The sequence below is a fragment of the Silene latifolia genome, chromosome 6, assembly GCF_048544455.1.
Source record: "Silene latifolia isolate original U9 population chromosome 6, ASM4854445v1, whole genome shotgun sequence".
Classification (NCBI taxonomy): domain Eukaryota; kingdom Viridiplantae; phylum Streptophyta; class Magnoliopsida; order Caryophyllales; family Caryophyllaceae; genus Silene; species Silene latifolia.
Window position 1 is genome coordinate 94857409 of NC_133531.1, and position 15782 is coordinate 94873190.

Here is a 15782-nt window from a genome sequence, read left to right on the forward strand (position 1 = left end):
GTCTAATTAATTCGGTTAGTTTAATTCATTAATCATTTATTAACATCGGCCCTTCACATAATTAATCCGTTTATTTCCGTCTCATCCATGTTTTATTGTTTTATGACCTCAATCATATGTAAATAATCTGCTAATAACTTTCATCCGAGTCTAAAATCGCAATCAATTCCTTAAAATCACCAATTAACATTAACGGTTTGCAGTTCCGGCTTCACAGCCAGAGTTCACCCTTGGAGCAGACGCGCAAGAATGCTGCGCCTCTTCCAAAGGGCGCGATTCCTCGCTGCGCTTTGTTCGAGGATGAGTTCTCTCACGAACTCCGTTGTTGTTTGACTTAGTTTAATTAGCTACGTATTAATCAACTAATAATCGTATTATCACCTTCTGATCTGTCGTGTTTTATTCTTTTATTCTTTTTTATCAAATTATCTGTTTTAAAGGTATTTTCGACATAAATCGCCTATCTGTTGTAATTATTGTAATTTTTCATTATTTTAATTTATAATTATTGTATTTCTTTTATCATTTGTATGTTTCCACATGTAATTGAGCATTTAAATCCAACTTCGACCTAATTGTATGCTAACTAATTGTTCACCGACTTAGTAAATTCTCACATGCTAGGATTAAAACTTGGATGTTGCATTGCATGCATATAGCCGACGATATATCAAGTACGAATAACTTCCCTAATCATTAGTAGAGGCCGCTATCGAGGCGGGCGGGATTAGGTGTTCGATCAAAAGAGCTTCCTAATACGTACCCTCACCCCTTACTCCAGATCTCTGTGAGCACCCGTGTTCATTGGCATCCACGAGAGTCATTCTAGACATAGAATGCTAAGGGTAACGATTGCTTAGTGTTCGTGTCACTACTTTATGTCTTGACATGACATGAGGTATTCGAACGGTTCCAATTTCCCATAAAAATTGGTGGCGACTCCTTACAAAATGCAAACGCTTGTTTTCGAGCCCCTTCACCAAGCGCCCCCGTGGGCGGCCCGCTGTCCACAGTTTGGCGACTCCGCTGGGGATAATACACTTACGTGTAGCTAGGGTGAAACTTGAACAAGGTTAGGGAATAGTTTGTACAAGACAATTGTCGGTTTTCATAACTCGGTCTTCCTAGACCGTTTAATTCGGCCTTCCTAGGCCCAACCCAACCCTTTCGACCAATCGTCCCGTCTAAACGGTCCTAATTCTTATTTGGGCCTAAGGATGGATAGCGATTGACGTCATCCATACCATGATGCTTACTCTTGTTTGTATCAAGGGCCTTCACTACTTGAGGAAATGGACTAGGAATCGGCCTTACTCTTGTTTGGCACGAGCCTCTCCACAGACTTCGAGTTTGATGGTTCGGTATGGCAACCCACCCTTTAAACCAAAACCCTTCTAAATGCACTCAGCATCCCGTTATAATGCTTGTATAAATATGTAAACCTTACGTGATCACCATTTCAAAACAAATCATGACGAATTTTCAAAAATCAAAACCCAATTTCAATCAAAAAATTCGAAATAGGGCCTTTAATTAGCACAAAATCCGGTCAAAACTCTGTCCGTTTGTCAAGTCAAAATTCGGGCCACAAGCCCATTTCAAAAACCTCACTTCGAGTCCACTCCTACAACTACACTACAGTTGACTAGGATGCACATTTTCAAAGACCTTGTCTTTCTTCAAAACTCACTCAACACAAGTGGCACACACACCCACTTCACGAGTCAAATCTTTTCCTCTTCTAGCTAGTGTGGTCGATCGTGTTTTGATTCGTCGCCGATCTCTTATCCAGTTTCCAAGATGCTTGGGTCAAGTGATGAAACGAACCTCCAGCAAATTCAAGAAAGTAATGATCGAATCCTGGCCGCGATAACCCAAATGCAAATCACTCAAGAACAAACCTATGACCGCCTTGAGCTTATCGAAGGCCGTATCTTCGATGTAGAGGGAAAGCTACCTCCCCCTAAAGGTGGAGAGCTACAATTTTCCGATGACGAGTCTAAAGATGAGAATCCTGTCCTGGGAACAACTGCAGCTGAGAAAAGACTCCAATACCTAGAGGAGCAATTGATGTACCTTAAGGGGGACGACATTTACAGGGAGAACAATCGTAAGTATGAAGCCGTCAATTCTAAATTGCCCACTAACTTTAGCATGACGGATATCCCTAAGTTTAAAGGACACGAGAACCCTTTGAACCACATCCGCGCCTTCAAGGACTACATGTCTATCAAAGGCATCAAACCCGAGATGTTCTTAAGGATCTTTCCTTCATCTCTTGACACCATCCCGAAGCAATGGTTCTACACTTTAGATCACAAGAAGGTCGCTACTTGGGAAGACGCCGCAATCGAATTCTCTAAACAATATGCGGATAACGCCGAGATCCAAGTCAACATGCGTACTCTAGAGGTTCTTACCCAAAATGACAAAGAAGGATTCACCGACTTCCTAAGTAGGTGGAGGAAGACTAGTACTCAACTAGTTGAACGCCCGGATGAGGCTACTCTTGTGGAAAAGTTTGTAGATAATCTCAAGCCCATATATGCCAACCATTTGAGATATCAAAACATCAAGACCTTCAAGGACTTAATCATCATCGGGAACACGAATCGAAGATGACATCCGTAAAGGACTCTTGTCCAAAACGGTAGGTCGAGGATATCAAGGGTCCACGAGTCGTTCATACGGCTCTACTAGCAAGACCGACGAAGTTAACCTTCTCGAGCCATCCAAGAAGACTAGCCCACCAAGGAAGTTCACAAACCTTGGGGATACTTACTCCAACGCTCTAAAAAGGCTAATGAAGCAAGGTAAACTCCAACCCATTGGACCTACTCCCGAACCCGAAAGAAAGTCTAAGTTCTGGGATGAAAGTTCATACTGTGAATACCATAGAGGCAAGGGGCACGACACGGAAAAATGCTACAAGTTGAAACACGTGCTTCAGGATATGATTGAAGATGGCCGACTCCCAATACCACCGGGAGGTAAACCCAACAACACTCAGAATCCTCTTGGAGTTCTAGTGATTACAAGTGATGAATCTACCTTAGATTGCTCACACCTCATTTCTCCCACCGAAAATGAAATTCATGCAATTGAGAACGAAAGACTCTACTCTACCATCTCCCCTACCATTTCCGACTTCATCGCATGGGCAAGGAGTGTAGATATACAAGTGTGGGAACTAGAAAACATGGTAACAACCTTACGCAATCCCAACGCAACGCCTAAAGAACGTGTACCATTGATCTTCTCTCAAAATGCTACTATGCAAGAAGTAGTCGCCGTGGTCGACAAGCTAGTCGATCAAATCATACAACTAGAAAGTGACATCATAAGAATGAGAGAACTAGCTGCAATCAACGGGGTTTGGGCCGATGATGATGAGGACGAGTATCTCATTGAAAACTCCGTAGTCAAGGAGATAGTCCAAAATGGCAAAGACCAAGATGTGGATCACCTAACTCGTTCGGGTCGTCCATACCAAAGCACCACTCAAAACGGTCCAACCAATGTCATCACACCAAATGACAACGAAGACGACCCCACTGATCATTTGCTCAAGCAATTACAGAAAACCAAGGCTGATCTTTCAGTCTGGCAACTAGTGGCAAGCTCATTTCCGCATCGCCAAGCTTTACTGCAAGCTTTGGCCAAACTAAATGTAGCACATAACTCTACTCCCGAAGATGTAGTCAACTTGGTCTTCCAAGAATCACCGAAGCTAAGTAATCCTATTACTTTCTCAGATGAAGACTTGCCACCTTTTGGCGCTAGTCACAATCTTGCTCTATACATCACTGTCATTTGTTTAAAGAAGAATGTGCCAATGACCTTGGTAGATGATGGCTCCGCGGTCAACGTCATACCCCTCAAAACGGCACACAAACTAGGCATGAAAGAGTCGGATTGGACTCCCACCAATCAAGGTGTACGCGCATATGACGGTACACGACGAAAAGTGGTTGGACTTGCTAGCCTAACCATAGCCACGGGACCTATCGAACGAAAAGTCAACTTCCAAATAGTGGACATCGAAGCTTCATTCAACATACTTCTGGGAAGGCCTTGGATTCACGCTTCCAAAGCGGTAACGTCCACCCTTCACCAAAAGATCAAGATCCCACTCAATGGCAAAGTTGTGACGATCACTTCGTCGCCTATCAAGGCAATAATCGAGAAACAATCGAACAATCAAGTCCTTGCGGATCCCATATACGAACTTGGGGGCTTCCAAAGTGTGAACGTCATAGAAAGTGAGTTGGCACCCTTGTACTATAATCCCTACTCCAACTTGGTGGTCAACCACATACTCAAGAACCAAGGATACTTCCCTGGAATGCCTTTAAACCCAGTTCGGAAGAACACCTTTGCACCATACAAGAAAGGCAACTCATCGAGAATACCACTTGGGTTAGGATACAAACCCACAGCTGAAGAAGTTCTCGAAATGCTCGCTCAAGTCCAAAATCGCAAGTATGTAGGAGTCCAAATGAGGCCATATCTCCCCACCTTAAATGGATACTTCGTTCAAGAAGGAAGTTCAGAACTCTTTCACGGGTTTCCCGAACCTTGGCATTACCTTGAGAGGAAGTTAGCCGGAATCGAGATCTTTCACGATTGCTACTTCATCCCTCTCGAAACGGTTCCTACCGTAAAAACCCGTCAAGCACCTTGCTTAGACGAGCAAGCCGTTAGCCTTTTATTTGGAGAGGACCGATTCATTAGGGCCGCGCAGGACGAGATAATTACTATGATACTTCAGGACGATCGCTTCAACCCCACCGCTTTGATCACAGAAATCGACACAAAGCAGCAGAAAGGATGGAGGAAATCCATCAAATGGACCAACAACCAAGGAAGACTCTTCGAGCTCACTACTGGAGAAGGAGAGATGTTCAAAGGAGAACCAGGAAGACGACGAATTCGAGTCGGAGTCGAGTCGGAGTCGAGTCGAGTCTAGAAAAGTCATTAGAGAGTCTACTCTCTGTTGTCATCCCCACTCCCTTCGTTTCTCCTAGCCTAGCATCGAGTAGTCACGGTAGTTCGGGAAATGCCCCACCATCGTCCCTTTACCACCATGACCATGGATCGGTTGGCCTCTTTGTTTCAACTTTACTCGAATCTTAATATGAATAAATCAGGTTCTGCTTACTCTTTGCGTTATCTTGAGTGCAATTCTGTTTATGATGATACTGAGGATGACCAAGACCCAGACTTGACCGAAATACCTCCCTACGTAGCCAAAGAAATACTACAGGAAGGGGAAGGGGGACCAGTAATTGAAGACACCGAACCCATCAACGTAGGAACCGAACTAGAACCCCAAGAACTTAGGATAGGGACTACCTTGAGCTCTACCGAAAAGGCCGATTTCATAGACCTCCTAAATGAATTCAAAGACGTCTTCGCTTGGTCCTACAAAGACATGCCAGGGATCGACAGGGATATCGCCGAACATAGGATTCCGATCAAGCCGGGTTTCAAACCTGTGAAACAGAAGCTTCGACGGATGAGAACAGAATGGGCTCTAAAGATTAAAGAGGAAGTTGACAAACAATTCAAAGCCGGGTTCATCAAAGTTTCCGAGTATTCTGACTGGGTAGCTAACATAGTACCCGTACCCAAAAAGGATGGGAGAATCCGAGTTTGTGTTGACTTTAGGGATTTGAACAAAGCGAGTCCAAAAGATGACTTCCCTCTGCCTCACATCGACATATTAGTGGACAATACTGCAGACCACGCATTACTATCCTTCATGGATGGATATGCGGGTTATAACCAAATCAAAATGGCCATGGAAGACATGCATAAGACCGCGTTCGTTACCCAATGGGGAACCTATTGCTATACAGTAATGCCGTTCGGATTGATCAACGCCGGAGCTACATACCAACGCACCGCAACTACACTCTTACATGACATGATGCACAAAGAAGTTGAGGTATATGTAGATGACATGATCGTCAAATCCAAGGAGAGAGAAGGACATATTGCGAACCTTCGCAAGTTCTTCGCAAGGCTACGGAAGTACAACATGAGACTCAATCATCAGAAATGCACATTTGGGGTAACATCCGGCAAACTCCTAGGATACGTCGTTAGCCAACGAGGTATAGAAATAGATCCTTCCAAAATCAAAGCTCTGATTGAAATGCCACAACCTCAAACAGAAAAAGAAGTCAGAGGATTCCTGGGAAAAGTACAATACATAAGTCGATTCATATCGAAACTTACGATGATTTGCGAGCCTATCTTCAAGAAACTCAAGAAAACAGACCACACCATGTGGGATGATGATTGTCAAAAGGCGTTCGACCGAATCAAGGCGATATTGGCCAAACCACCAGTGCTCATGCCACCACAACAAGATCAACCTCTTGGTTTGTATCTCACGGTAACCGAAACCGCCATGGGTGCCATGCTAGCTCAAACCGTAGGAAGTGAAGAAAGAGCTATTTACTATCTAAGTAAGAAGTTCTTGGAATACGAGTGCAAATACTCACAACTCGAAAGGACATGCCTCGCTCTTGTGTGGGCAACAAAGAAGCTACGTCACTACATGCTTAGCTACTCCGTCAAGATATTCTCCAAAATGGATCCAGTCAAATACCTCTTCGAGAAACTTGTCCTCAACGGACGCCTGGCAAGATGGACCATGATGCTCTCGGAATTTGACCTCAAATACGTGCCACTGAAAGTAATAAAGGGTCGCGCCGTCGCCGAATTCTTCGCAGAAAATCCCATCAACGACGCACAAACCATAGATACTTGGTCATTTCCCGACGAAGATATACTTCAAACAGATGTAGACTCCTGGGACCTATACTTTGATGGAGCATCAAACCTAAGAGGATTTGGGATAGGAGTGTTGCTCATTTCTCCTGAAGGTGAGCATACACCGATTCTTTGTCAAACTCGACTTCGAGGTGACAAACAACGCTGCAGAGTACGAGGCTTGTCTAATTGGACTACAAGCGGCAGTAAGCTTAGGCATCAAAAACCTCCGAGTGCATGGAGATTCGTCACTAATCATCAACCAAGTTACGGGATCCTGGAAAATCCGAAGTGAAAGCCTAGCACCCTATCAGGCTAGGATAGACCAAGTCGCTCAATTCTTTGATCACGTAACCTACTTACACCTACCTCGAGAGGAAAATCAATTTGCAGACGCTCTTGCGAAACTTGCATCTTTGATAAACATGCCAGATCATATGATAGAAATGCCTTTGTATATTGAACGACGGTGGAGCGCTTACGTCCATCAAATTACCGATGAAGAAGAAATCGCACAGGAACCCTGGTTCCAAGCAATCCTGAACTTCAAGCTTAATGGTACCTATCCACCAGATATGGACAAGAGGGGACAACGAGCTATACGCCTATTATCTTCACAATACGTTCTCATGCAAGGAGAGTTATACAAAAGAACACCTCTTGGTGTAATCCTACGTTGCCTTGATCATTCACAGGCACGAAAGGTGATGGAAGAAGTCCACGACGGAGAATGCGGTCCTCACATGAGTGGACCTATGATGGCAAAGAAAATCACACGTCTAGGGTACTATTGGACCACAATGGAATCCGATTGCATCAAATATGTGAGACATTGCCACAATTGCCAAATCTTCGGGAATGTACAACACGTCCCTCCTTCGTTGCTCTACACGATGACATCTCCTTGGCCATTCTCCGCATGGGGAATTGACATAATTGGGAAAATAACCCCAGCCGGAACAGGAGGCCACTGTTTCATCCTAGTAGCAATTGACTACTTCACCAAGTGGGTAGAGGCGGCTTCCTACACCGCTCTTACGGCCAAAAATGTAGCCAAATTCATACAAAATAACATAATCTGTCGATATGGTTGCCCACATGAAATCATCAGCGATAATGGGTCCCACTTCCAAGCCGAAACCGAACAATTGCTAGCCAAGTACAAGATCAAGCATCACCACTCTTCGCCCTATAGACCACAGACTAACGGCGCGGTAGAGGCGGCTAACAAGAATGTCGTCACAATCCTCAAGAAAATGACTGACAATTATAGAGATTGGCCAAGCAAAATACCCTTCGCTTTGTGGGGGTATCGAACATCCGTCAGGACGCCCACTGGGGCTACTCCTTTCTATTTGACCTACGGCATGGAAGCCGTGCAACCAGTCGAGCTAGAAATACCATCCTTGCGTATTCTACTAGAGAGTCAAATCCCGGAGGCCGATTGGAAGAAGGATAGATACGAAGAACTCATCCTCCTGGATGAACGTAGGCTTCGTGCCTTACATAATGTCCAAACATATCAAGCACGTATCAAACGAGCTTTCAACAAAAGGGTTAGACCAAGAAACATCAAAGAAGGAGACTTAGTACTCAAATCGGTCGAGCTCTTTTACTGTTGACCCAAGGGGAAAATTCAAACCTAATTGGGCCGGACCATATCTAGTCAAATCAATACTCCCAGGGGGTGCGGTTAGAATCACAGACCTAGACGGGAATGAGTTCTCAAACCCCACAAATCTCGACCAACTGAAACGATATTATGCCTAGAACAGGAACAAAAACGCGCCTCGCGTAAACCTACGTGTCGCTCTTGTGGCACTAAATAAACGGCCCTGGCCCATTTGAATGTCACTATGCTCTTGCATCTTGGCAAACTTGTCATCCTCATATCATCAAACAAACTAAATTCGCACCTCCAGAGTAAGCAAAGGCTCATGCTTATTTTTCTATGTTCATTACAAGCTCTTGCTTCGAACAATTATTCTTTTACATTTACTCGAACTACGCGCAAGGGTTTGATTTCGCTTTTTTAAGTGAATACGTAGGCAATCCTTCACGGGATTCAACCCACCATTATATTTAAAATGTAAATAGAAGGACACTTGCATTGCATTTGAAATTCGACAAGAATAATTAAAGAAAATCACAACGGTTTCATACCCACTTAACCTTTTTATTTCATTCAATTTCTAATAACAATAATACGACAAATAATAAAAATAGACTAGGCTAGGATTCTAAAAATCCCTCCTTTCTTATTACAACAATAATAATAATAATCAAATAATAAATAAGACTTGGGCTATTCCTCCATCTTTCCCTTGCCCTTGTCGTTCTTGTCATATTTCTTGTCACGACCTCGAGCCGGGCGCTCTTGCACCACTTCAGACCTAATCACCAAAGGTCTTTCTCGAGGCCTGACTCTTCCGTTCTTGCCAACCACCATCTCTGCGACAGGAGTAGTTTTCGATTTCTTCGAAGGATGAATGACTTGGAACCCGGCTTCTTCTTCTCCTTCAGTCAGATGCTTCTCCTTCTCTTTCTCTCCCTCGCGCACCTTGTAGTCAACGGGCTCGCGCTTCCTCAGTCTTTCGCGCTCTTCTGAAGTTGCGGCCTTCCTCCACCTCAGATAAGAGTCCGACACCCACAAAGCATTGGCGGAGAAGCTCAAGAACCACATGTTTCTTTGGGCCCACTTCATAGCCCACTCTCTTCGGCTCTCTGTAGTAAGCGCCATAGCAGTCTGCGGGACGGTGTCAAGCCTAGGGATCATCTGCTTCAACCCGACTTGCCTCATCAATCTCTCGGGAAAGATGCATACCATAAACTCCAATCCGGGGAATGCGCACGGACCTAGTAGGATCCAAAGAAGACACTCCGGTGACGGATTTGAGGTGCCACCACGGAACGACCCACCCGATCGGCGGGCCATCATCATTCTTGACTTGTTCTTCCAATAATCGCAGGACCGAGTGAAGTCCACCATGTACAGCCGTGTCCTCATCGAAATCATACGAGCATGATAGGAAAGTGCATGAACTGGGGGCTCGAGCAATCGGAGCCGTTCCATAAGCCAAACCTACCAAAAACAGGTATTAGACACCCGGAAAAAAAAAAAAAAAAAAAAAAAAAAACGAAAAAAAAGAAAAGAAAGAAGGTGTCTTTTACCTGTAGGATAACGGGACTCCCCAAAAATGGAAGATCGCGGTTGGATTTCCTGTTGTCCAAACCCAAGATAATCTCCCCTAAGCATAGACAAGTGGGCTCTGCGTGACTCCATTTGCTCAATAAAACCCAATAGACGGGGGTCACCTCTCAAATCTTCATCAACATGTCCCTGAAAGACATAAACATGAAGCAAACAGAAGCCAAATGCTCTCCTCCTAGCAACATAAGAGACAGTAGGGTTGGCCCTGTTGATGAATCGGTCTATAAAATCTAGCATCCTCACGCCCTTCGGAGTAACGAGACGATCTACCTCAAGTCTAGTAAGTCCAAGCAAATCTCTAAACTTGCTCTTATACCCTTGAGCAGTGGAAGGGATGGCAGGTAAATGTTCGGGGTCCCACCCGCCAATAGCAGCAATTTCCTCCGGAAAAGGACAAATATCACCTCCTGGGAACGCAAAAACGTGATAATTTGGGTCCCAATAATCAAGGCAAGCATCCAAGAACGGTTTTACAACCTTAATGAGTTTCAAACTCAACAAAGACCCAAGGTTATAAGAACCCATGTCATGTTTCTCAACGTTCGAAAACTCATTAGTCCATTCCTTCAAGCGAATCTCTAAGGTATTCATGATGATAATTTTCTCTTGAAAATTTATTTGGAGTTTTTATGTGTGAATCGACGAAGAAGAGACGGAAGAATTATATGATTTAAAGCTTCGCCGACGCTTCTATTTATACTAATTCTTTGTTTCCAAAAATCCGTCGAACCGACTGGCTTTGGGAACAGGCGCGGCACTTTGCGCCTCTTCAAAGGGACGCGGCTCATCTGCGCCTCTTCCCCTGACCTCACTTCGTGATTTCCGCGTTTGGATCTTTCCTAATTCTATGAACGAATAATTTCCTATTCCTACGGGATTTTATTTTGGTAAATCCGAGAAATTTACCATGCTTCAGGTTTCCTTAATCCGCAAACGCGCATTTCGAGGCGACATCGACATTTTCCGCCATTTTTTCTCACACTTTTATATTTAGTTTTCATTTTAATTCCTTTTTAATTTCAACATTTCATTTTCTTAATTTCTATTTTTTCCTTTTTCTAACTTATAGATTTCTCTTTTTCTTTTTTTTTCGGGGGTAACCCTCCCTACCGTCCGGTCATTTCCGACAAAATTTTTGCATTTTCACGTCCTTTCGAGTCTCATTTTGCACTAATTAAAGGCCTTATGTATATAAAAATGTATGTGTTACGTGATTTTTCTATTTCGGCAGCATGACGGTGTAAACCGTTGTCTACCAAACCTGTTCAAAAGCTAACCTGCAGGTACAAATAACACAACCCAGCAGCAAAAAGCACTCAGGCCGTCGTATATACAACAAAGAAGCAAATATACAAGCAAACTGGGGGCTTCGCCCCAAATAAGTCCAAATGTGCAACTGGGGGCTTCGCCCCAAACAAGTCCAAATGTAAACTGGGGGCTTGCGCCCCAAACAAATCCAAAAATGTTCAAAATCGAGTCTACAAAACCACGCAGACTACTGCTGGGCACTCTCTAGCTCGGCAACCCTCGCCATAAGAGCGGCAATCTCGGCGTCCTGAAACTCGAGCTCCCTCGACAAACGAGCCGTCTCCTCCCGAGACTGGGTCAACTCTCGCTCCAGCTCACGATCGGCCTGTGGACAACAAGAAATTGGCTCATGTCAATCAATTCAAACAAAACTGAAAAACCAAGGATCAAGGAAAAACAAATGAGGTTCATACCTGACGACCTCGGCCGCCGACGAGTGCCTCGATGGCCGCAGCTCGTAGCCGGTTGGCCACCCTCCATAGTGCCACAAACCGAGATGGCGCGACCTGCGTTTCAAAAGAGTCCTCAGTAAACTGAACAAGTTCAATCAAATGTGTTCTTACACGAAAACTATGCAAAATAAGAACTCACCCTCCGAATCAGATGCTGCCAGTCATCTAGGCCAACATCCGTCACAGCCACGTCAAAGTCACGCAGCTCGGAGATCGTCGTCCTCCCGGTCGCGTCAGTGTACTCGAGAGTCTCGGGGTACGCTGGGGGCTCGATGCCCGCCGCCTCGACCTCCTGCAAAGACAAATAAGCTCTCATTAATCGATGATCTTTCATCATAACCCTCGAAATTAAAACAAGAAACAAAAGATACTCACCACTACCGGCCAATACGCCAACCTCCCGTAAAGGAACGCCGAGTAATCCTCGTCAGGGAGAAGAAGGTCGTCGCCACTGGCACCAGCCAAGTCCGCCTCCCTCTCAGCCTCAGAAGGCTCCCTAAACATCGTCCTAGGAGGATCGACGGGAACCGTCAACGCGCCCCGAAAACACTGACGAGCTAACCGCTCACCCAGATACCACACAGGACCCATCGACGTCCACAACAGCAGCCGACTCGAGCTCCTAGGTCGAAGAACCTCAGCGACAAAAGGGGGCGCTCCAGCGTACTCCGCCCAAGGTCTGGGCACCCACTACGACAATATAAAGGCAGAGATCATTCCTATGATCAATTTAAAACAAAGTATGAGAAGAATAAATGCATACAAATAGGATACTCACGCTGCTCAGCTGAAGAGCGTTCACATCCCGCCGGTAGACATTGTGAGAAGAACGCTTGCTCTTCGTCCGGCACATGACCCAATCCCTCACCACAGGGTAGGCCCTCTCCAGCGGCTCCGTCCTCTTGGGCGCGAGGCCCGGAAAGTAAGAGTACACCCACGCCTGCAAAGCATAATAATCAATGACGATCTGTCGATCATCGATAAAGAAAGAAACTGACTCTAGCCTAAGGGAAGGTTCATACCTCCAACAGTAGCCCAGGTCCGACAGCGCCAGGAGAAGTCCCCTTCTCCATCAACTCCGGACGAACCATGGCCCTCATAAAGCGGATGAGGACCGCAAAGCCAGCAGTGACCCAGTCCCAACGCCCTAGGAAGCTCGGGTCGGGAAAGAAAGGGGAGAAGCCGTCGTGACCTCTCACCCTTGTCTCCGAGGTAAATCGAAGACAAGAACCACCAAAGCCACAGGCACGAGCCCTCTCGCTCGGTACAAGGAGGGGGAGCCGTCTCCCTCCCATCGATCACCACCGATGCCGGGGTCTTCCCCGCAAAGTAATCTCGAACGTAGGTACTGGGTACCAAACCCGACACCGCAACAGCCTTCGGCGACAGGTTCCAGCCGATCAACCTCCTCGCCTCGGCCGAATCCGCCCTCATGCCAGTCTCCGGCCACACCATCTTCTCAGTCCCACGCGGCAGACCAGAAATCATGCCGTAATCCTCCAGAGTGACTCCCACCTCACCAAAAGGCAGGTGAAACGTGGAAGTCGTATCCCAAAATCGATCCAAGAAAGCACGGACCAGGCTAAGGTTGGCCCGCAACTTCCTCTTCACGATATCCCTCCAGACCTGAACCAGAGGACCAAACGCTCCGCGCTCGATCATGGCTCTCTCCTCCGCCGATAGCCGCTCGTAATGCTCCATCGCCGTCGTGTACCCCGAGAACGACCTGATGTTCCCAGCCTCCTATTATGATTTGAAATAAAGCTATCTTTAGTTTTGAGTAAATTTGAAAGGAAATTTGAACAAAAGAATGAAAGGAATAGGTAATGAGTCAGGGAATTCCTATTTACCAAGCTCTTCACCGTCCTGTAGGACAAGTGACCCTCTGCAGCCCACACAAGGTGCCTACTCTCCCAGGTCTCAGCCCACGCGGGTGCTCCTCTCAGCTGACGACCCCCTCGTCCGAGGTGGGCCCGTCTCGGAATCTCCTCCTCATCAGCGGCCTCCTCCTCGGGAACCTCGTCTGCAGCAGCCATCATCGCAGCGGTGAAGGCCTGCTCCAAAGCCTCCTCAACCACACTGGCGTCTACCTCCATGGGAGTCCTCCCAGAAGTAGAAGCATCGTCACCTGCAACATTGAAGTAAATTTAGGCCGCGTCACCCGACGGCGAGCCTTTATTAAGAAGTTTTCGAGCCTCCGGAGCCCTGAAAACTGTCCTTTCTGGCCATCCTTGGCCATGTTCTCACCAATTCAATCACTCATGTGACAGATTGGATCAAGTCGAGTCCGAGTCAAAGCCTAGTTCCGGGTTCAAGTCGAAAATTCAGCAGCATTTCGCTATAATGGCGGTTATGCCCTAGAAGAGTGTCCTGAAAAGTTGTCACAAACCGAACTTCCGAGATGACGGGAAGTTTACCCATCATCCAAGGATTTCAAATATCAAATTTCGTCGCAAATGGGTAATCCTAAGGCTATTTTCGAAGCAATTTGGGGTTTAGCTGTGAAACCGTCTCAAAATTCGCTCAAGGGCTCCAAACTCGATGAAAATTCAAAGTAAATACATGGTTATGTTCCTAACATTACCTATTATCCATGCCTAGCATCAATTCGGCAAAGCAAATCCATTTGGGGGAAAAGCCCCAAATTTTCGATCAAATGGGTTGAAAACCCTAGTTCTTGCGGCTCGAAATTCGACAAATACGGATGATTAATGCAAGATTAAGACACATACCTCGATTAGTCATATTTAAAGCAAGCTTTTGAATCCAACCTCGACGGAAATGGTGAAGATTTGAGAGAGAAATTGAAGAAATGTGTTTCGAAAATAATGAAATAAACCTTCTGATTTCGCGTTTTTACGCAGGAATTGCCAAATTGGGGAAAAGACGCAGCAGGCGCTGCGCCTCTTCCAAGAGACGCAGCTCTTGCTGCGCCTCTTCCTCGTTTCCCTCCATATGGATTTTCAAAATTCGTTATGAGTTCGTTATTCGTGGGCCCATCTTTGGTGCGCCTCTTCTTCAACGCTATTATATCATTTTGGTCCGTTTCGGCGATTTTCTTTCGTTCCGGCCCACATTTTATCCAGCGCGACAATATTTTGCAGTATCGTCCAAACCCATTTTATCCCGCGCAGCAGTATTTTGCAGTATTGCTCAGTTTGTTTTGCCCAGCGCAGTAGTATTTTGCAGTACTGCTCACTCAAGATTTCTCCCCCCCGACGATCAAGATGTTCCTAGTCGTCAATATATTCCCCAACAAGAGTTCGCTTGAGACCAACGCAAGCAGATTCAACCTCGAGTTTTGCCAGAGTTCGTTTGAGACCGACGCAAGCGGATTCCCACAGCAGTTTCTACCGACGTCCTGCTGCTTTCAATATTTCTTGTTTCCCCGCGGAGTTCGACAGGGTGTCGTTCTCCAGAAGTTCCTATACCCAAACCTTAGTTACCTTTAGGTCAGAACTCATATTTGGCCTCCTTCCCGTCAATGCTTTCCTTTAGGGTCCCACACCCTAGCACATTCACATATAACTTTTAGGTCTTAACCTTAGCTCCTATGCACCTCCGAAAGCATCTCAAGAAGAAGTCTCAGGTATGGTCTCTCCTTATGGCTGGCGAGCTTCCTTACGTAGTCTAATGGACTTTAAACGACCCTCCCCGATAGTCGACAGACTCTAAAATGTTCCCGACGACAGGTCCTTGGTTCAGACCCCTTGAGCCGCCTCGCGTCGCCATAGTCGTCAGGTTGTAATCTTCGATTGACCTGATGGCTATACTTTGACTTTCGCCTTGTCCAAGCCTCAGTCAAAGTGGGGGCTCTGTAGACACCTCGTTTCTGCACCCCTCGCAAACCACCCGGTGATGATTGGGCCGCATGTTTGATTCGCGGAACGATTTGTGACAGTTCGTAAGATTATCGTCAAGTGATTGCTCAAATATTAATGTCAACCTCTTAGTTGTCATCTACGTCCCGATACGGTCGTTTTGGCAGTAATTAGAGTACATTCGGAGTCCGGGTCAAAAACCGTCTC

At 45.8% G+C, this 15782-nt stretch overlaps 1 protein-coding gene across 1 annotated transcript; it reads right to left on the reverse strand.

The window, feature by feature from the left end:
- Positions 1-11296: 11296 nt before the first annotated feature.
- Positions 11297-13885, reverse strand: LOC141658861 (uncharacterized). Its single transcript, XM_074465631.1, has 7 exons — positions 13605-13885; positions 12777-13497; positions 12533-12694; positions 12130-12444; positions 11894-12046; positions 11716-11808; positions 11297-11627 (listed from the first exon to the last, which is right to left on the reverse strand). Exons 2-7 carry the CDS (start codon positions 13047-13049, stop codon positions 11490-11492), a joined length of 1134 nt encoding a protein of 377 aa, XP_074321732.1. The 5' UTR covers positions 13050-13497; positions 13605-13885; the 3' UTR covers positions 11297-11489.
- Between the last annotated feature and the right edge of the window lie 1897 nt (positions 13886-15782).